General features: G+C 43.9%; 1 protein-coding gene across 1 annotated transcript; it reads left to right on the top strand.

The window, feature by feature from the left end:
* Positions 1-10,361: 10,361 nt before the first annotated feature.
* LOC134934211 (extracellular calcium-sensing receptor-like) lies at positions 10,362-22,011 on the top strand. The gene is made up of 5 exons (XM_063929699.1): positions 10,362-10,532; positions 12,088-12,921; positions 18,873-19,100; positions 19,210-19,333; positions 21,002-22,011. The coding sequence occupies exons 1-5, from the start codon at positions 10,362-10,364 to the stop codon at positions 21,937-21,939; spliced, it is 2,295 nt and encodes a 764-aa protein (XP_063785769.1). The 3' UTR covers positions 21,940-22,011.
* Positions 22,012-22,358: the final 347 nt, after the last annotated feature.

Here is a 22,358-nt window from a genome sequence, read left to right as displayed (position 1 = left end):
GTCCACTGCTCTAAAACCACCTTCTGCTCCACTCACCTGCCCACCCCCATGTTTTCCTCTCTTGTTAGTGAAGATGAGGTCTTCACACCCCTCACTTTCTCTTTCCCCACAATGTATCTGCTCAATCCTGTTCTACTCTTTTCCCTCCAAAGCTTAACTCATCTCTCTCCAACTGCACTTTCCATTCTCTCTTCATTCCCCATAACTCCCCAGCAGAGTCGGCCCTAGGCATAGGAAAAGTAGGCAAATGCCTATGGCATTTGGAATGCCTATGGGCACAAGCAGCTTCTGCTGATTAAAATGATATGTAGCATGCCTATATTCTGTGTGTGACTACAGCTGTATCTGCATACGAAATGCTACGTTACAGTGTATTCCTGGAAATCATTGTAACGTAGCATTTTGTAAGCAGATATAACCACAGTCGCACACAGAATATAGACATGCCGCATATCATTTTAATCAGCAGAAGCTGCTTGTGCATCCTAGTCAGACAGGAATGCAAATGAGACACATTTACGGCAAAAAAGGCGCCCAATGTTAGCAGAGCTGGCCTAGAGCTGTCAGCTGACTCACAACAGGCATCTTCTGCTGCATGGCATATTAAGGCAAGATGTATGAGGACACATCTGTACCCAAGCAGAGGCAGAGGTCACAGTGTTAGTGGCTGTGTGAGTGCTGTGTGTGGGTGGGTTGATTGTGCAATAGTGTTCAACATATGTGTAAGGGGCATTACGTGTGTCATGTGTATAAATGCATTAATAATGTGTGGCATATGAGTAAGGGGCACTATGTGTGTCATTATGTGTATAAGGGCATTAATGTGAAGCATATGTGTAAGGGACATTATGCGTATAAGGACATTAATGTGCGGCATATGTGTAAGGGACATTATGTGTGTCATGTGTATAAGGGTATTAAACATGTGCGGCATATGTGTAAGGCACTTATGTGTAAAAGGTCATTAATACAGGTTGGCATAATGTGTAAGGAACATTAGTAATGTGTGTCATATGTGTAAGAGGCATTACTGTGTGGTATTATGTGTATAAAGGCTTTACTAATGTGTGGCATTATGTGTATAAGGTGCACTACTGTGTGGTCTAATGTTAATAAAGAGCAATATGGTATGGTGTAATGTTAATAAGGGGCACTACTGTGAGGAGTAAGGTACAGTGGTACTACTGTGTGATGTAATGTGAGTAAGGGACACTATCACATGATATAATGTGAAAAAAGTTGCATTACTGTGTGGCATAATTTAAATTGGGGGCACTATTGTGTGGCCAAGCCCCTTCCCAGCAAGAACACTCCCCCTTTTAGCCTGTGCACCAAATGAGCGCACTGTTTCTATTTAAATATAGGAGGTAAGAGTACCAAAATGAGGACTGCTATGGGTGAGGGGTGATGGTGCTGGGAAAGGGGCTCAGGGTCAGAGGCGGAACTAGTGGCGGTGCTAGGGGGCACCAGCCAAAATTTTGCTAGGGCATCACATTGGTTAGGGCTGGCTCTGCTCCCCAGTCTTCAAGGAACCATCTCTTGGTCTTCCCTCTCTCTATCCAGTTACTACCCAATTTTACAACTCCCTTTTGCTTTCAAGCTAATTGAGTGGCTTATGTGCAGCCAACAGGATCCACTCTGCTCACACTAAGTCAAAGGCTCTTTTCCTCTACATCTCTGCTGCTTTCAGTACAGATGACCTCTTCTCATTGACAACATTTACTTTGCAGCACTGTTGTCTCCTTGTTTGTCCCTCTTTATCTTATCTTTCACTCTATTGGGATGCTGCAATTCTTCCATGTCATCTATTACCTCCCAGAACCTGTTTCACAGTTCCTCAACAACTTCACAACCTGTTTTTCTTACTGTCCACTCTTACTCTTTGGGAAGTCAGCAACAACTCTTCTGGCACTCCTCATATTCACTTATCTCTGTGATGTCTCCTGTCCTTTGTCCAACTGCCTCCCTCTTATCTCCACCTGCAGGTCCCAATACTTCCTAAAGTTCATCAAACTAGTTCATCTTCTTTACCCTCCTAGTGTCAATACCCCCCTCTAGTCTCCTCTATTCCTCCGAGCCTTCTGCCTTGGTGTCATCCATCCTTCTGTTCACTGCCATCTTCACTTCAACACATTCATTTTCTTGCGCTGCCTTGTTGAATCCTTCTTCAAAGTGTTTCCAGAATAAGCATCTTTCTTACACATTACCAAACCCCATATCAAACTTTCTCATTGCCTAATATTTATGTACTGGAACCAACAACTATCTGGTTTTCTTGCTAAGTAAAGCATGACAAATACTTTTGTTACATAATTGTGAAATTATTCTTATAATTATTATTATTACTACTAATATTATTATTATTATATATTACTTTTATTATATGTATAACTTTCATCTCACCTCTAATTGTGAATTAAATACTACCTTTTAAGACTAATTTTCCTTCTCATTTCTAGTAGAGATGAGCGGGTTCGGTTTCTTTGAATCCGAACCCGCACGAACTTCACTTTTTTTTTCACGGGTCCGAGCGACTCGGATCTTCCCGCCTTGCTCGGTTAACCCGAGCGCACCCGAACGTCATCATGACGCTGTCGGATTCTCGCGAGACTCGGATTCTATATAAGGAGCCGCGCGTCGCCGCCATTTTCACACGTGCATTGAGATTGATAGGGAGAGGACGTGGCTGGCGTCCTCTCCATTAGAATAGATTAGAAGAGAGAGAGAGAGAGAGAGATTGTGCAGACAGAGTTTACCACAGTGACCAGTGCAGTTGTTGTTAAGTTAACTTTTATTTAATATATCCGTTCTCTGCTATATCCGTTCTCTGCCTGAAAAAAACGATACACAGCAGTCACACAGTGTGACTCAGTCTGTGTGCACTCAGCTCAGCCCAGTGTGCTGCACATCAATGTATAAAAGCTTATAATAATTGTGGGGGAGACTGGGGAGCACTGCAGGTTGTTATAGCAGGAGCCAGGAGTACATAATATTATATTAATTTAAAATTAAACAGTGCACACTTTTGCTGCAGGAGTGCCACTGCCAGTGTGACTAGTGGTGACCAGTGCCTGACCACCAGTATAGTAGTATATTGTTGTATACTATCTCTTTATCAACCAGTCTATATTAGCAGCAGACACAGTACAGTGCGGTAGTTCACGGCTGTGGCTACCTCTGTGTCGGCAGTCGGCACTCGGCAGGCAGTCCGTCCATCCATAATTGTATAATTATATACCACCTAACCGTGGTATTTTTTTTTCTTTCTTTATACCGTCGTCATAGTCATACTAGTTGTTACGAGTATACTACTATCTCTTTATCAACCAGTGTACAGTGCGGTAGTTCACGGCTGTGGCTACCTCTGTGTCGGCAGTCGGCAGGCAGTCCGTCCATCCATAATTGTATTATTATAATATATACCACCTAACCGTGGTTTTTTTTCATTCTTTATACCGTCATAGTGTCATACTAGTTGTTACGAGTATACTACTATCTCTTTATCAACCAGTGTACAGTGCGGTAGTTCACGGCTGTGGCTACCTCTGTGTCGGCAGTCGGCAGGCAGTCCGTCCATCCATAATTGTATTATAATATATACCACCTAACCGTGGTTTTTTTTTCATTCTTTATACCGTCATAGTGTCATACTAGTTGTTACGAGTATACTACTATCTCTTTATCAACCAGTGTACAGTGCGGTAGTTCACGGCTGTGGCTACCTCTGTGTCGGCAGTCGGCAGGCAGTCCGTCCATCCATAATTGTATTATAATATATACCACCTAACCGTGGTTTTTTTTTCATTCTTTATACCGTCATAGTCAGTCATACTAGTTGTTACGAGTATACTACTATCTCTTTATCAACCAGTGTACAGTGCGGTAGTTCACGGCTGTGGCTACCTCTGTGTCGGCACTCGGCAGGCAGTCCGTCCATCCATAATTGTATTATAATATATACCACCTAACCGTGGTTTTTTTTTCATTCTTTATACCGTCATAGTGTCATACTAGTTGTTACGAGTATACTACTATCTCTTTATCAACCAGTGTACAGTGCGGTAGTTCACGGCTGTGGCTACCTCTGTGTCGGCAGTCGGCAGGCAGTCCGTCCATCCATAATTGTATTATAATATATACCACCTAACCGTGGTTTTTTTTTCATTCTTTATACCGTCATAGTGTCATACTAGTTGTTACGAGTATACTACTATCTCTTTATCAACCAGTGTACAGTGCGGTAGTTCACGGCTGTGGCTACCTCTGTGTCGGCAGTCGGCAGGCAGTCCGTCCATCCATAATTGTATTATAATATATACCACCTAACCGTGGTTTTTTTTTCATTCTTTATACCGTCATAGTGTCATACTAGTTGTTACGAGTATACTACTATCTCTTTATCAACCAGTGTACAGTGCGGTAGTTCACGGCTGTGGCTACCTCTGTGTCGGCAGTCGGCAGGCAGTCCGTCCATCCATAATTGTATTATAATATATACCACCTAACCGTGGTTTTTTTTTCATTCTTTATACCGTCATAGTCAGTCATACTAGTTGTTACGAGTATACTACTATCTCTTTATCAACCAGTGTACAGTGCGGTAGTTCACGGCTGTGGCTACCTCGGTGTCGGAACTCGGCAGGCAGTCCGTCCATCCATAATTGTATTACAATATATACCACCTAACCGTGGTTTTTTTTTCATTCTTTATACCGTCATAGTCAGTCATACTAGTTGTTACGAGTATACTACTATCTCTTTATCAACCAGTGTACAGTGCGGTAGTTCACGGCTGTGGCTACCTCTGTGTCGGAACTCGGCAGGCAGTCCGTCCATCCATAATTGTATTACAATATATACCACCTAACCGTGGTTTTTTTTTCATTCTTTATACCGTCATAGTCAGTCATACTAGTTGTTACGAGTATACTACTATCTCTTTATCAACCAGTGTACAGTGCGGTAGTTCACGGCTGTGGCTACCTCTGTGTCGGAACTCGGCAGGCAGTCCGTCCATCCATAATTGTATTATTATAATATATACCACCTAACCGTGGTTTTTTTTTCATTCTTTATACCGTCATAGTGTCATACTAGTTGTTACGAGTATACTACTATCTCTTTATCAACCAGTGTACAGTGCGGTAGTTCACGGCTGTGGCTACCTCTGTGTCGGCAGTCGGCAGGCAGTCCGTCCATCCATAATTGTATTATAATATATACCACCTAACCGTGGTTTTTTTTTCATTCTTTATACCGTCATAGTCAGTCATACTAGTTGTTACGAGTATACTACTATCTCTTTATCAACCAGTGTACAGTGCGGTAGTTCACGGCTGTGGCTACCTCTGTGTCGGCACTCGGCAGGCAGTCCGTCCATCCATAATTGTATTACAATATATACCACCTAACCGTGGTTTTTTTATACCACCTAACCGTGGCAGTCCGTCCATAATGGTATACTAGTATCCAATCCATCCATCTCCATTGTTTACCTGAGGTGCCTTTTAGTTCTGCCTATAAAATATGGAGAACAAAAAAGTTGAGGTTCCAAAATTAGGGAAAGATCAAGATCCACTTCCACCTCGTGCTGAAGCTGCTGCCACTAGTCATGGCCGAGACGATGAAATGCCAGCAACGTCGTCTGCCAAGGCCGATGCCCAATGTCATAGTACAGAGCATGTCAAATCCAAAACACCAAATATCAGAAAAAAAAGGACTCCAAAACCTAAAATAAAATTGTCGGAGGAGAAGCGTAAACTTGCCAATATGCCATTTACCACACGGAGTGGCAAGGAACGGCTGAGGCCCTGGCCTATGTTCATGGCTAGTGGTTCAGCTTCACATGAGGATGGAAGCACTCAGCCTCTCGCTAGAAAACTGAAAAGACTCAAGCTGGCAAAAGCACCGCAAAGAACTGTGCGTTCTTTGAAATCCCAAATCCACAAGGAGAGTCCAATTGTGTCGTTTGCGATGCCTGACCTTCCCAACACTGGACGTGAAGAGCATGCGCCTTCCACTATTTGCATGCCCCCTGCAAGTGCTGGAAGGAGCACCCGCAGTCCAGTTCCTGATAGTCAGATTGAAGATGTCAGTGTTGAAGTACACCAGGATGAGGAGGATATGGGTGTTGCTGGCGCTGGGGAGGAAATTGACCAGAAGGATTCTGATGGTGAGGTGGTTTGTTTAAGTCAGGCACCCGGGGAGACACCTGTTGTCCGTGGGAGGAATAAGGCCGTTGACATGCCAGGTGAAAATACCAAAAAAATCAGCTCTTCGGTGTGGAGGTATTTCACCAGAAATGCGGACAACAGGTGTCAAGCCGTGTGTTCCCTTTGTCAAGCTGTAATAAGTAGGGGTAAGGACGTTAACCACCTCGGAACATCCTCCCTTATACGTCACCTGCAGCGCATTCATAATAAGTCAGTGACAAGTTCAAAAACTTTGGGTGACAGCGGAAGCAGTCCACTGACCAGTAAATCCCTTCCTCTTGTAACCAAGCTCACGCAAACCACCCCACCAACTCCCTCAGTGTCAATTTCCTCCTTCCCCAGGAATGCCAATAGTCCTGCAGGCCATGTCACTGGCAAGTCTGACGAGTCCTCTCCTGCCTGGGATTCCTCCGATGCATCCTTGCGTGTAACGCCTACTGCTGCTGGCGCTGCTGTTGTTGCCGCTGGGAGTCGATGGTCATCCCAGAGGGGAAGTCGTAAGCCCACTTGTACTACTTCCAGTAAGCAATTGACTGTTCAACAGTCCTTTGCGAGGAAGATGAAATATCACAGCAGTCATCCTACTGCAAAGCGGATAACTGAGGCCTTGGCATCCTGGGTGGTGAGAAACGTGGTTCCGGTATCCATCATTACTGCAGAGCCAACTAGAGACTTGTTGGAGGTACTGTGTCCCCGGTACCAAATACCATCTAGGTTCCATTTCTCTAGGCAGGCGATACCGAAAATGTACACAGACCTCAGAAAAAGAGTCACCAGTGTCCTAAAAAATGCAGCTGTACCCAATGTCCACTTAACCACGGACATGTGGACAAGTGGAGCAGGGCAGGGTCAGGACTATATGACTGTGACAGCCCACTGGGTAGATGTATGGACTCCCGCCGCAAGAACAGCAGCGGCGGCACCAGTAGCAGCATCTCGCAAATGCCAACTCTTTCCTAGGCAGGCTACGCTTTGTATCACCGCTTTCCAGAATACGCACACAGCTGAAAACCTCTTACGGCAACTGAGGAAGATCATCGCGGAATGGCTTACCCCAATTGGACTCTCCTGTGGATTTGTGGCATCGGACAACGCCAGCAATATTGTGTGTGCATTAAATCTGGGCCAATTCCAGCACGTCCCATGTTTTGCACATACCTTGAATTTGGTGGTGCAGAATTTTTTAAAAAACGACAGGGGCGTGCAAGAGATGCTGTCGGTGGCCAGAAGAATTGCGGGACACTTTCGGCGTACAGGCACCACGTACAGAAAACTGGAGCACCACCAAAAACTACTGAACCTGCCCTGCCATCATCTGAAGCAAGAAGTGGTAACGAGGTGGAATTCAACCCTCTATATGCTTCAGAGGTTGGAGGAGCAGCAAAAGGCCATTCAAGCCTATACAATTGAGCACGATATAGTAGGTGGAATGCACCTGTCTCAAGTGCAGTGGAGAATGATTTCAACGTTGTGCAAGGTTCTGATGCCCTTTGAACTTGCCACACGTGAAGTCAGTTCAGACACTGCCAGCCTGAGTCAGGTCATTCCCCTCATCAGGCTTTTGCAGAAGAAGCTGGAGGCATTGAAGGAGGAGCTAACACGGAGCGATTCCGCTAGGCATGTGGGACTTGTGGATGCAGCCCTTAATTCGCTTAACAAGGATTCACGGGTGGTCAATCTGTTGAAATCAGAGCACTACATTTTGGCCACCGTGCTCGATCCTAGATTTAAAGCCTACCTTGGATCTCTCTTTCCGGCAGACACAGGTCTGCTGGGGTTGAAAGACCTGCTGGTGACAAAATTGTCAAGTCAAGCGGAACGCGACCTGTCAACATCTCCTCCTTCACATTCTCCCGCAACTGGGGGTGCGAGGAAAAGGCTCAGAATTCCGAGCCCACCCGCTGGCGGTGATGCAGGGCAGTCTGGAGCGACTGCTGATGCTGACATCTGGTCCGGACTGAAGGACCTGACAACGATTACGGACATGTCGTCTACTGTCACTGCATATGATTCTCTCAACATTGATAGAATGGTGGAGGATTATATGAGTGACCGCATCCAAGTAGGCACGTCACACAGTCCGTACTTATACTGGCAGGAAAAAGAGGCAATTTGGAGGCCCTTGCACAAACTGGCTTTATTCTACCTAAGTTGCCCTCCCACAAGTGTGTACTCCGAAAGAGTGTTTAGTGCCGCCGCTCACCTTGTCAGCAATCGGCGTACGAGGTTACATCCAGAAAATGTGGAGAAGATGATGTTCATTAAAATGAATTATAATCAATTCCTCCGCGGAGACATTGACCAGCAGCAATTGCCTCCACAAAGTACACAGGGAGCTGAGATGGTGGATTCCAGTGGGGACGAATTGATAATCTGTGAGGAGGGGGATGTACACGGTGATATATCGGAGGGTGAAGATGAGGTGGACATCTTGCCTCTGTAGAGCCAGTTTGTGCAAGGAGAGATTAATTGCTTCTTTTTTGGGGGGGGTCCAAACCAACCCGTCATATCAGTCACAGTCGTGTGGCAGACCCTGTCACTGAAATGATGGGTTGGTTAAAGTGTGCATGTCTGTTTTGTTTATACAACATAAGGGTGGGTGGGAGGGCCCAAGGATAATTCCATCTTGCACCTCTTTTTTCTTTTCTTTTTCTTTGCATCATGTGCTGATTGGGGAGGGTTTTTTGGAAGGGACATCCTGCGTGACACTGCAGTGCCACTCCTAGATGGGCCCGGTGTTTGTGTCGGCCACTAGGGTCGCTAATCTTACTCACACAGCTACCTCATTGCGCCTCTTTTTTTCTTTGCGTCATGTGCTGTTTGGGGAGGGTTTTTTGGAAGGGACATCCTGCGTGACACTGCAGTGCCACTCCTAGATGTGCCCGGTGTTTGTGTCGGCCACTAGGGTCGCTAATCTTACTCACACAGTCAGCTACCTCATTGCGCCTCTTTTTTTCTTTGCGTCATGTGCTGTTTGGGGAGGGTTTTTTGGAAGGGCCATCCTGCGTGACACTGCAGTGCCACTCCTAGATGGGCCCGGTGTTTGTGTCGGCCACTAGGGTCGCTAATCTTACTCACACAGCTACCTCATTGCGCCTCTTTTTTTCTTTGCGTCATGTGCTGTTTGGGGAGGGTTTTTTGGAAGGGACATCCTGCGTGACACTGCAGTGCCACTCCTAGATGGGCCCGGTGTTTGTGTCGGCCACTAGGGTCGCTTATCTTACTCACACAGCGACCTCGGTGCAAATTTTAGGACTAAAAATAATATTGTGAGGTGTGAGGTATTCAGAATAGACTGAAAATGAGTGTAAATTATGGTTTTTGAGGTTAATAATACTTTGGGATCAAAATGACCCCCAAATTCTATGATTTAAGCTGTTTTTTAGTGTTTTTGGAAAAAAACACCCGAATCCAAAACACACCCGAATCCGACAAAAATAATTCGGTGAGGTTTTGCCAAAACGCGTTCGAACCCAAAACACGGCCGCGGAACCGAACCCAAAACCAAAACACAAAACCCGAAAAATTTCAGGCGCTCATCTCTAATTTCTAGACCTCTGCTGGCCCCTCTGTCAGTCCCTGCATTTGCTCCCTGTCCCACCCAGTTTAATATTCAAACTGTCTCACCTACTAAACCATCACTCTCCTCCAGTGTATATCCAGCCTCACTTCCACTTCCACTCCCTCACTCCCACTTCTCTCTGCCAACGACTCACACCTCTTCTCCCAGGTCAGCATTTCCCAATGTCATCTTCAAATTTCCTCCTGGTCAGTTTCCAACCTCTGGAATGCTCTTCCATTCATATAGACTCTCATACAGCCTCCAAGCCTACAAACATGAACTTACAAGTCAACTTTTCAAGCTAGCCTACCATCCCTCCTCCTAAACCTTCAGCTTCTGCACTCACCTACTTTTTTTTGCATTTTATGTCCACCCATATCACTCATGGATTGCAAACTCTTGTAAGAAAGGCCATATCTATCTATCTATCTATCTATCTATCTATCTATCTATCTATCTATCTATCTATCTATCTATCTATCTTTTACCCATATTCTATTGTTTATATTTCAGAATTTCTCTTGTGTCTCTCATCTCCCCCCAACTCTCACAGATTCAGCACTGTATCCTACAGTTATGTCCAAGCAATGGTTTATGCCATCAAGGAGATAAATGGAAATGAGTTTCTGCTCCCTAACATCTCCCTGGGCTTCCACATCTTTGATACCTGTGTGCACATCTCTCGTGCTGTCTGGGAGACTCTTACCTGCCTGACAGGAAGGGATCACCCAACTCTGAACTACCAGTGTAACCGGAAGGTGCCCCTTGCCATCATCGGTGACCCACTCTCTCTTCTGTCTATCGCAATGGCAACTATACTAGGTGTCTACAGGTATCCACAGGTGAAGATCACATATTGCTTTATTGAATGACTCCACTCTCTATTGCTTATGGTCACAACAAAAAATAATAACAAACCAGAAAATGAATACAGGGCCACTGTTTATGTAGCATTTCACTTTCTTTTGTTTAGTCTTTTGGATATCTTAATGTAATTAAAACACTGCCGGGAAAGCATGGAATTCGTACATAAATAGAACTTTTAAATAGACCTGCTTCTGTCTGGCGTGTTTGGAGAATCATGCATGGATCAGTGAGATCCGTGCATACTTCTCTGTGTCAAAGTGTAGTAAAGAGTAAAAAAAAAAAAAAAGAACGTGGTATTCCCCCTCCTGAATATAACCAGCCTAGGCTCTTTCAACCAGTCCTGGTCATTGAAATACTGGGGAAAAAATGCGTAGGGGCTCCCAGTATTTTAAAAAGCAGCACCGGGCTCTTGGACTGGTCCTTGTTCCAAAAATATGGGGGGAAAAGGACGTAGGGGTCTCCCGTATTTTTAAACCAGCACTGGACTCCACTAATCAAGAAGATAATGCCACCCCCGGGGGAACATTTATATAGGTCCCTGCTGCCGTGGAATTACCCACCGCAACTAGTCAGTTCTGGCCGGGGTTCCCTGGTGGAGTGGAGACCCGCCAAAAATGGGATCCCCCCCACCAGGCACCCAAAGACCAGGGATGAAGCCCAAGGCTGTCCCTGGCACCCCTGGGCAGTTGGTGCCGGGCTGATTGCAACCGATCACCTTAATTTTCTGGGCCGGCCATGCTACTGTGCATGCATAGTTTGATAACCATGCATGTCAAAGTGGAGATATGTGAATCCCAGCAACTTTTGCAAAATGTAGCCCGCAGGCTACAACAGCTACCATGGCCAAGCTTCTGAATTCAGCAATTAAGCAGCCCTCATAGAAACCAACGGATGCTCTTGCAGTTGGAAATGGGGGATCACAGCAGATATCTCCAATATACAATGGGGGATCCTTAATATTTGCCATATAATAACAGCCCTTTATGGCAACGCTACATCCAGTGAAAAGAACAAGACATGGGCAAGTGCTGTTTCACCATTGTTACGGCTCATCAATGCAAACCAAATGCCTAAATTAAATCAGACAGCTTTTAAAAGTTTTACTGCACCCTCTGGATTTCATGGTGGGATTGTGTCCTTGATCTGAAACTGAGAATTCTGTCACATTGTTTATAAATATAAAATAAATATAGAAAAAGAAGTATATTCTAAGCTATGTTTATACCCATAAAACATATTTCCCTACTTTTTTTGAAGACCCGCAAGACTCACTCGGCCAATGAGTGAATAGTCAACTCTACAATCAGCCCTCTGTGTTTCATTTTAGCCAAATTTGCTTTTATCTGAGTGTTTACCTTTGTTTTGCTTACTATACCAAAAATGACCTGTTCTCCTTTCTTTCTTCTATTCAAACTATTTTTTCCCCAACAATTTCTATGATTGTAGGTCAGTTATGCTGCCACTGTAATCACGCTGAGCAATCGCCTCTTATACCCGTCATTCTTCCGCACTGCTTCTAGTGACGACAAACAGTCCCGGGCCTTGGCTAAGCTGGTCTTCTACATGGGCTGGAAATGGGTTGGATTGCTCTCGCTCAACAATGATTACGGCATCTTGGGCTCCCAGATCCTCAAAGAAGAGCTCCAGAACATGGGGGTGTGCATTGCTTACCATGAGACTTTTGGTCAGGGGACGTCCTTGAAGAAAATCCAATCCATAGCCGACATTATTGTTCGATCCTCAGCCAAGGTTGTCATAGTGTTCTCCAGGGATCCTCAAATCAACCAGCTAATGGAGCTGTTCTTAAAGAGAAAGGACGTGGACCGAATTTGGCTGGCCAGTAATGGGTGGTCTACCTCTCCATTGCTCTCCATTACAAGGTTTAGCCATACAATGGTTGGAACACTGGGATTTTCATTGCATGAAGTGGATATGCCGGGGTTCAGGGAATTTCTATTGGGCGTCCATCCATCCACTTCTCTCCCTCAGGACATCTTCATCAACACCTTCTGGGAGATAGCTGTTGGCTGCAGATGGCCGATTGCAAGTGCTGACGGAGGAAATGAAACGGTGTGGTGCACAGGAGAGGAGAAGCTGAAAGAATTCTCCAACAAAAAATATGAAAATAATTACTTGGATCTCATATTTCAGTATCGAATATATAATGCAGTATATGCCGTGGCCCATGCTCTCCATGATCTAATATTCTCCTGTGCATTCCGACAGGAAGCCACCATGCCAGGAAAATGCGTGGACCTCTCCAACATAAAGCCATGGCAGGTAATACATTTCTTTTCTAATCCACCCATTAGGAGCAATGGCAGTAATGGTCAGGAATTATTTTCCTGTTAAATAATGCTTACATGTAACTAGATATCTCCAGATTACATTTCTGCATTCACCGGGCTGGCAGGGGATGGGTCGAGAAAGAATGGTGTGTTTGTGTGGGGGAGGAGTGGGGGGAGGGCAGCTGGCTGTTTCATTTGTATTGGGACACACAATTTCTGATGGCAGCCTTGGTTAAGCTCATTTGCAAATATATGAAAAGCCGCTCAATTTATCAGATTGCTTGTCCTAACAGTATGGTCAATGTGAGGATACGGGGTTCTTCTAATCACTCAGACACAGAGCCGATGGAACCAAAGTGATGGTTTATTTCTCACCGCACACAGGAGTAGATAGTTCACAGGAAACAGAGGTAAATATAGCCCAGAAACAGTACACAGATAGCAATCCAGATAGTAAGTCCCAGTAGAGATTTAGGCCCACAGCAATTCCACACAGAAGTTACAGATAAACAGGTCCACACAGCAGAAGTATCACTGAGTCCACACAGCAGTGATAGCAGATTAGTCCACAGGAGAATATGTGTATAAGTCCATTCAGGAGTAAATACGTGTAAGTCCACACAGCACTGGTGATGCGTTCCACAAGGTACCGTGGCAGAGAATCACCCCTTAGCCAGAGTCCTGCAACTAACATCCAGAGCTGACCCGCGCAACCTCTTTTAAAACCTTCCAAATGCCCATCATGCAGCGCTCACCTGGGGAGGACACAGGTTCCTGATTGGTGGGACCCCATTTCAGGTATTTCCTTACTCCCTCCCACAGCTGACCTTCTCCTGCTGACCACATGCTGGGTCAGGCTCCCAGTTGTCTGTAAGAGACCTTAACAGAGGAAAGTAAACAGAAGAAACAATGACAGGGAAATTGGTTTAGGTCCTGATTGTTCCCTGTGGAGGAGCATCTTTAGAGAGACATTACCTGGCCCTCATACTTCCTGTGTGACTATATAAGGATAATAGATGGATTCAATAGGCTTATCAGTGATAACTGATAACCTCATACACAGAATGGCATCCTCCTACAATAACATAACATGACAGTACTATGCGTCAGGTCACAGCACACCTGTATTTACCTGAGTAAGATTATAGTACAGAATATATAGGCTAAGGAATGAACACACACATGGGGTAATAGTAACAAAAGCCAGATAAATAATAGAACAAAAGGAATAAAAAGTACTTTACAGGCTATAAAGATTGAAACGCCATAAATACAGTTTTAACCCCTGCCTATATCTTTACAATCATACATCATAAACATGAGTGCGAGAGTGCCAAGTTGAGTGGTCTCTCCTGCTGACGGGCAGTTGGGGGAGTACAGTATGACTGTTCTCTGCATAGCACACACTCTCCACTGGTGGATTTGGCATTTACAGGGTGATGGAAGCGCTATGCACCCCCTCTCTCCCTCAGATTTATTGCTCTTCCCTTCGCTCCAAACCATACTCATAGTAGCCTTAGAGAAATTGTGCCATCCTACCTCAAAAATCTTTTGTTGGTTGGCACTCAATCTCTATCCAAGAACTTCAGTTGATCCAATTGGCCATTTGACAACTCTCCTGACTCATGCTGGTGGTTGTGTCATGCCACTATGGAAAATATTACTACCTGTCCCTTGTAGTCAGGCTCCACAAATGGTACAAAAACTCACGCCATCCCAGTCGACCTCTGCCAGCCACTACCCCATATCAACTCCTAATCTATCCAGGACATTCCAGACCACACTTATTGGCTTATGTTGAGGGAACAGATCTCTGAACCAAGAAATATAGCTCTTCTGCCAACTAGCAACCCATCAATGTTTTTTTTTTAATTGTCTTTTTAGATTTAATTTGAGAATATCTTTATTCACATTTTTTTATTTAACCACTCTTGTAACTGTCTACTGACTTTTGACTCCGAGCACTGTTTGTCTTATTTTGTTACAACCCCTTAGTGGCAGCCTGGCATGTGCCCCATGAGATCACTTTTATTAACCTCTTGCACATCTTTGAAATCTGCCCCAGATAAAAAAAATTTACACTGACCAATAAGAGCCACAGTTTTCTTGGCAGACCACAGCCTACAATGACCTTAGAGCTCACCCCGGGGGAAAAAGTCATAACACAGCACTTCTAGCTATGCTGGACTCCTCCCAGGCTTCTCCAGGATGTGAGTACATCAAATATGAGTGACACTCCTACATTATACCCAGCCCTGTCCAATGCATCAACTACCAGCTGGGTGTGGTATAGCTCATAGACAGTTAAAAGATAGACAGTCATTAGTCAGACACTATATGGTCGACAGTCAAAAGTCAGACAGGGTCAAAAGTCAGACAGTCAAAAGTCCGACAGGGTCAAAAGTCAGACAGTCAAAAGTCAGACAGGGTCAAAAATCCGACAGGGTCATTAGTCAGACACAAAAATACAATATATATTTTTTTGTGTTTCTAAACCTTTTTAACCCAAATTTGGTGAAATTCGTCCCCTCGCGGGCTCACTACGCTCGCCACGCTTCAGGCTCGGTGTCTCGCTCCGCTTCGCTCACCACAACTTTACTAAAAGGTAATAGTTTGTGACATGGATAGTAAATGAGGCAAAAGTTGTAATAAACACAGCCAATCAGGAGAGTGCCAAGACGTGGCGCTCCCTGATTGGCTGAAGGGACACTCTTTGACAGGAGTCACGGGGGGTCCCGGCAGTCGGGGAAAGGGGTCCCATGTGTAAACATGGGACCCCTTTCAGTGCGTGGTTTGGGTTTTTCGGTTTGTTTTTTTGCCCAGTACGTGGATTACAAGTAGAAGAGGACAGAGCTACTCTGAATTGTTGTGAGTATAATTTTGTTGACAGGTAACCCGTGGATTCTATTTGGAGAAGGGGGCCGACGGCTTCGTGTCAACATAGGTAAGTATGTGTGTGTCGGTATGCATGTATGTAATAAAGTTTTACTATCACGGTGTGTGTGTACTGTTTTTATTTGTGTATTTTTTTGTAGTAGTACTACAGGTACCAGCAAGCCCATTTTTCCACCGCATGCTGGTACTTGTGGTTCTCCAAGTACCAGCTTGCGGGGGAGGCTTGCTGGGACTTCTAGTACTGCTACAAAAAATATTCTTATTTTTACACTTGGCTATCAGCCCCCCATCCGCCGCCCTTGGATGGGGGGGACAGCCTCGGGCTTCACCCCTGGCCCTTGGGTAGCTGGAGGGTGGGACCCCTTGATTTAAGGGGTCCCCACTCCTCCAGGGTACCCCGGGTAGGGGTGACTAGTTAGTGATTTAATGCCAGGGCCGCAGGGACCTATATAAAAGTGGACTAGTGGAGCCCAGTGCTGGTGTTAAAAATATGGGGGACCCCTACGCTTTTTGTCCCCTGTATTTTTGGCACCAGGACCAGGCGCAGAGCCCGCTGGTTGTTTAAATATGGGGGATCTCCAGTCAATTTTCCCCCCATATTTTTACAACCAGGACCGGCTGGTTTTGCTTAGGACGGGGGACCCCACGCAATTTTTTTCTTGATTTTTAACACTTTTTTTTTAAAGGTGCACAATGAAGCCCTGCACGGATCTCACAGATCCGGCCGAGATTCATTGTTATACTATTCACTCCCGTAAAACACTGGCCGAAAATACGAATGACATCGACATCGGAAAACTTGAAAATGCAGAATACGACAGCATAGTAAATGAGGCATAAAAAATTTAAAAAGTTGCAATTTCACACATTCGATGTCATTCGTGTTTGAACTTTAACCTCATTCTGAAAAATACGAATTTTAGTAAATATACCCCCTAGTGTCCAATAATGGCATTTAACCTACACTTTGGCTTCAGAGTGAATTGGATACCTGCTTCTCCTACACAGACCAGAAGGTTCCAAGCTAACCTAATATGCATTGCCAGGATGACCAAATCATCTTTTCCAACCACTTGCCATGTGAGTGTTCTGCTTTATGGGATGACGTGTCTGATACCAGGGGGTAAATTTACTAAGATGGGAGTTCTATTTAAGATGGGATGTTGCCCATAGCAACCAATCAGATTCTACTTCTCATTTATCTAGCACCTTCTAGAAGATAATACCTGGAATCTGATTGATTGCTATGGGCAACATCCCATCTTAAATAGAACTCCCATCTTAGTAAATTTACCCCCAGGTGTGTATGTACAGGTAAGACATCGGCCGCAAACCCACATGTCATCAATGCAAATGTCTCTGAATCTGGCTCTGGCCCAGTTGTACACAAGCTGGAATTATTTGCTAATGATTTGCTTACCAAAAATATCTCCGTAACTCAATGCTGCACATGAAAAAAAAGGGGCATTTACTCCAATTTACTAAAAAGGTTAAAAAATCCACCGCATTGATTATCTCTACACTCACGTCTGTAGTTGAAAGGTTATAATAAGCCTTCCCATTTTCTTGGCATTCATCTTCTAAGGTGCTTGCACATTAAGATTACAAACAACCCACCCAACCTATTCTCAGCCAGCTATGTGCCTCTCCTATCTGCCTCCAAAACTGGCAATCCAAATGGTACTCAAGGATGGGTAGGTGGGTGGGTAGGTGGGTAGAATAAATGTGGTGAAAATGAATACACTCCCCCGAATCTTCTGACACATCCAAGAGTTTGCCATCACTATATTACCCAACTCATAAAGGGGTTATATAATAAATTACAAGATTACCTAATCCAGTTGATTTCAGTGAGTCTGCTGCCAAATTGAAAGCGGCAATCAGTTATGTGGCATATTTGACACATTTACTGAAATGACACCACTTCTGTAATCTCAGAACATATTACCCCCATGGTTCCAATCAATACAAGACTGTATGAGCCCTGAAAACTTCTCATCTATGACAGGAGGTTCTATGCAGAAGGAAAGGATTAGGTGGGCTCCAACTGCCTCCTGTTAAAAGTTATAACCATGACATTATCCTAAAAAGAATACTAGAATGGACCATCATAAATCGCCCAATGACTACATTGCATTCTTACACACTGTCACCCTACCCATCATCTCTACCCTCAAAATGTATCTATCTCACCCAGGTCATACTTCGTTGTCTATTTTTCTACATACAGTATGGTGGGTGTGCCCCTTCTTATCCATCTCTTGAAAGGTCATGGTTCGCATGCCTAACTCCATACAAATAATGCTGTACTCCTTTCAACAGAAGATAAGCAGGCAGAGTTTAGTGATTCTTCTATAAGATTATCCGTCTCCTGTACAAATCAAGGTCTTCCCCACTACCAGTCTTATCCCCAAACAATTATTAATACAATTGCCTAATGTTCCCTATCTCTCCCTCCCTCCGATGATACTGACTGGTTTATTTGACGCCATTGTGCTTCCTCGATCCTATTCTACAGATCTCTCATACCCTTCACTCCCTCTCCATTTCTCTGACCAATTCCACCATACCAACTTCATCCCATTATCTCCCTTCTTCAACTACAATGCTGAACCTCTTCTGTTGTGATTGTGAACACCTGAGCATGGGCCAGAGGGTTAGGGTAAAAGCGTGAAGGCTTTGATAATGAAGTGGATCTTGAGAGCCTGTTTGAAATATTGTAGAGAGGTGGAAAGTCTAATAGGGAGGGGGAAATAGTTCAAGTCATAGGGAACTATGGCTGGAGATGGCTGGATAGATCAGGATTATAGTATACCTGTAGTTTATAGTTTAGTTACAATTTTGCAACCCTTTGCATGTCTAAATCACTAGAAAAAGGTTTCGTTTTGCAAAAAGAAAACAATCATTGTACGTTCTACCTGTTCTATCTATTTTTGCCAAAAACGGGACAAGTGTGAATGTCCTCTATGAAAATCCTACTTTTCTTCATATCTAAGTGGTGGGAAGTGGGAAAGATGACAATACATAACTTATTTATTGGTCTTGTAGATCTTCCAGCACCTGAAGAGCGTCTACTTCAGGAATCGGATGGGAGAAGAAATATACTTCGATGCCAATGGGAACCCACCGACTGACTATGATCTTCTGAACTGGCAGCTGAACTCAGATGGCACCATTTCATTTGTGAAGGTCGGACGCTACAAAATACTTGAGTCCCAAGAAAATGAGTTGAACATTAATATTACTGCTATCAAGTGGATCACTGGAGTCCAAGAGGTATAATGTCTGTCACATGTAGAGTAGTATACAACATAATAAGTATGACGACTCAAACTAAAACTTAGAACATGGTAGCTAAATGATAGATCTGATTTTCCATCTCCAGATCCCGATCTCTGTTTGTACTAACAGTTGCTCATCTGGATTTCGGAAGGCTTCCCTGAAGGGACAACCCATGTGTTGCTTTGGCTGCGTTCCTTGTTCAGAGGGGGAAATTTCAAACCAAATAGGTACATCTAATGATTTTTATGTTACCTTATTTTCTAATGGGCCACTTTTCTGTTCTCTTACCTCTCCTCCCATTGCTCTAAAGCTTGATGACCTTCACTTCTGCATTGATGTCTTCTACTGAAAACAAAAATGTAAAATAAGAGCATCAAAATGTGGTTTGTGGCTGACCCTAAGGGAAAATCAACCTTCTCTTTGCAACTCCTAGACATAGGGTTATTTTTATTGGTGGATTTGACCAATAAACACTATTACTGATGTTTTAAAGCATGAGGCGAAACCAGCCAATAAGTGTCGGCTTGCAAAGCACCACATCATGGTCAACAGTCAATAGATCAATGCCATTTGGTTGACATACATTAGGTGGACAAGTAGAAAAGGTTGAAAGGTACAAAATGTCAATAGATGAAAGGTCGACGACAGGTTCAAAAGGTCAAATGGTCAACGCAATTTTTTGTTTTGTTTTACATTTTCCCAATTTTTGTTTAATTTACTATCCACATGTGAATAGTAACCTGTGGCGAGCGAAGTGGAGCAAAGCTAGCCACCTTGCCCGAAGCATGGCGAGCAAAGAGAGCCCGCAAGGGTGCATATTTGTACTAATGGTGGTCACATAACATGACATATACAAGATTTGGCCCACAAAACTGTGTCAACCACTTGTGTGACGATCATTGTCATATGGACCTTTTGGCTATGCTGACCTTTTTTACATGTTGACATTAGGCACTGTCGACCTTTCGTACCTCTTGACCCTTTGTACCAGACGACCTAATGCAAATCGACCATACGGGGTCGACTTAATGACTGTCTATCTAGACACTGTAGATCTTCTATATCACATCCTTCCTAAAAATACCCCAGACTTCCTGGATGTAACATAAATGTTTACCGACCTCTTGAAAGATGTGAATTTTCATTTTAACTGTATACACAAAGTAAAAATGTCAGCAACAGCACAATCTGTGGTCTTGTTTGTAAACATGATACAGGGTATCAGGTCAGTGGTTCTGAGGGAACTGTTGACTCGATGTAAAAGCTGCTAGAGGATACATCACGTATTTTGAATGTGGTACATTTCACCACTGATTGCTTACATAGCAGAGTTTATTAACGCCATATGAATGAAGATTTGTGATTAATAACGCAAAGGACACCTTTTTCAATAAGATCTGGACTTTGTGGTGGTTTATGACCTAGAAATCCTTTGGCACATGCATGGCCGTTGGCCAGTGCATGCCCGAGCCACCGGGGACACTGGGAGGTATCCTATTGGATCCCTCTTGGGAAGTCTGCAGTAGGAAGCCCATTGACTTCTTATTGGGAACAAGCTACGGAAAGTTAAGCTTTCTGGAGCTTGATGCATAATGGGGAATGCTGTCAAATTTTCGAAAATGGTATTTTATGGTTGTTTGACCACATTTTGGTGGTAGTCCATCCTGTCCTAGGGCTGTACAAGATAGACAGACAATACAAACAAGAGAGAGGGAACTATTCCTGTTAGAGTTTACAATCAAGAGGATTGAAGCTCCCATGGACAGTTGTAGCAAATGCTATTTTTTAACAAGGGTGAATCCGGTGAAACATAAGGGCCTCTTCTGAGAAGTATTACTATGGTACCTGTAGCTTGAATAAGATTAACTATGAGCAATATCAATTTTGTCTTCCAGATTCCAACAACTGCCATCTATGTAGCCCCGAGACATGGCCCAATGAAAATAAAACAATGTGCATCCCTAAGGCTGTAGAGTTCCTGTCCTACTGGGAACCCCTTGGAATAACCTTGACTTCTACCGCTATCTTCTGCTTCTTTACTTCCACAAGTATCTTGTGTGTCTTTGTCAAATACAAAGACACAGCCATTGTCAAAGCCAATAATCGTGATCTTACCTATGTCCTCCTTACCTCTCTATGTTTAAGTTTCCTCTGCTCTCTACTTTTCATTGGAGAACCTCAAAAATTCACCTGTCTCCTCCATCAAGGAGCTTTTGGAGTTATATTTGTTCTTTGCATTTCGTGCATCTTTGCTAAAACTTTGATGGTGGTCATAGCTTTCCGGGCAACCAAACCAGGAAACAATACGAGAAGATGGCTGGGACCAACAGTTCCTGCTTTGAACGTCTCCACCTGCACCTTTATCCAGCTGTTTATTTCCATCTACTGGATTCTGTCCTGCCCCTCGTTGCCAGAGAAGAACATCAAGATAATGACTGGAGTCATCATCTATCAATGTAACGAATGTTCTGCCACGTTGCTCTGGTGGATGCTGGGATACATGGCGTTTCTAGCCTGCGTCAGCTTCCTTGTTGCGTTTCTTGCCAGAAACTTGCCAGATAACTTCAATGAGGCCAAGTGGATCACCTTCTCCATGTTGATCTTTTTGAGTGTCTGGATCTCCTTTGTCCCCGCATATCTCAGCACTCATGGCAAGTTTATGGTGGCCGTTGAGGTGTTTGGAATAATTTCTTCTAGTGCCGGGATCCTAGGTTGCTTTTTCTTCCCTAAGTGCTATATTATATTATTTAGAGCTGATCTCAACACGCGTGAGAACCTACTAGGCAAAGGGCACAAGCAGAAGTTTAATCCCAAGATAACACAGACTCTTTAAAAGCAAACATAAATTGCATTGGAAGTACAGCAAAGAGTGTATGAGTTCCATATTCCAGAATTACTGGGAATAGCCACGGACGATAAATTAATGAGTATAAGTTAATTCAAATCTCAGTGGTTATGTCTTGTTTGCAATGAGCCTTTGAAATCATGAGATATTAAATTGTCCCTGTTCATGTATGCGTGTGCTATGATTCATACTGCTTTGTGATGTCATACTGTATATCTTCTTTTGAGCAAATACACCTAAGGGGGCAAATTTACTATGCGTTGGGTTATCAAAGCTGATTATTGGCAACTTTGAATGATGGATTTCAAATGACAATGGTAATTAATGATAACTTAAGCTTGTTTAGCATTAATTACTATTGTCATTTTAAATCCATCAGTCAAAACCGTTGATCGTCAATGTCTTCG

This window comes from Pseudophryne corroboree, chromosome 6 (assembly GCF_028390025.1).
Source record: "Pseudophryne corroboree isolate aPseCor3 chromosome 6, aPseCor3.hap2, whole genome shotgun sequence".
NCBI classification, from domain to species: Eukaryota; Metazoa; Chordata; class Amphibia; order Anura; family Myobatrachidae; genus Pseudophryne; species Pseudophryne corroboree.
This window is presented reverse-complemented; position numbering and strand designations above follow the sequence as displayed.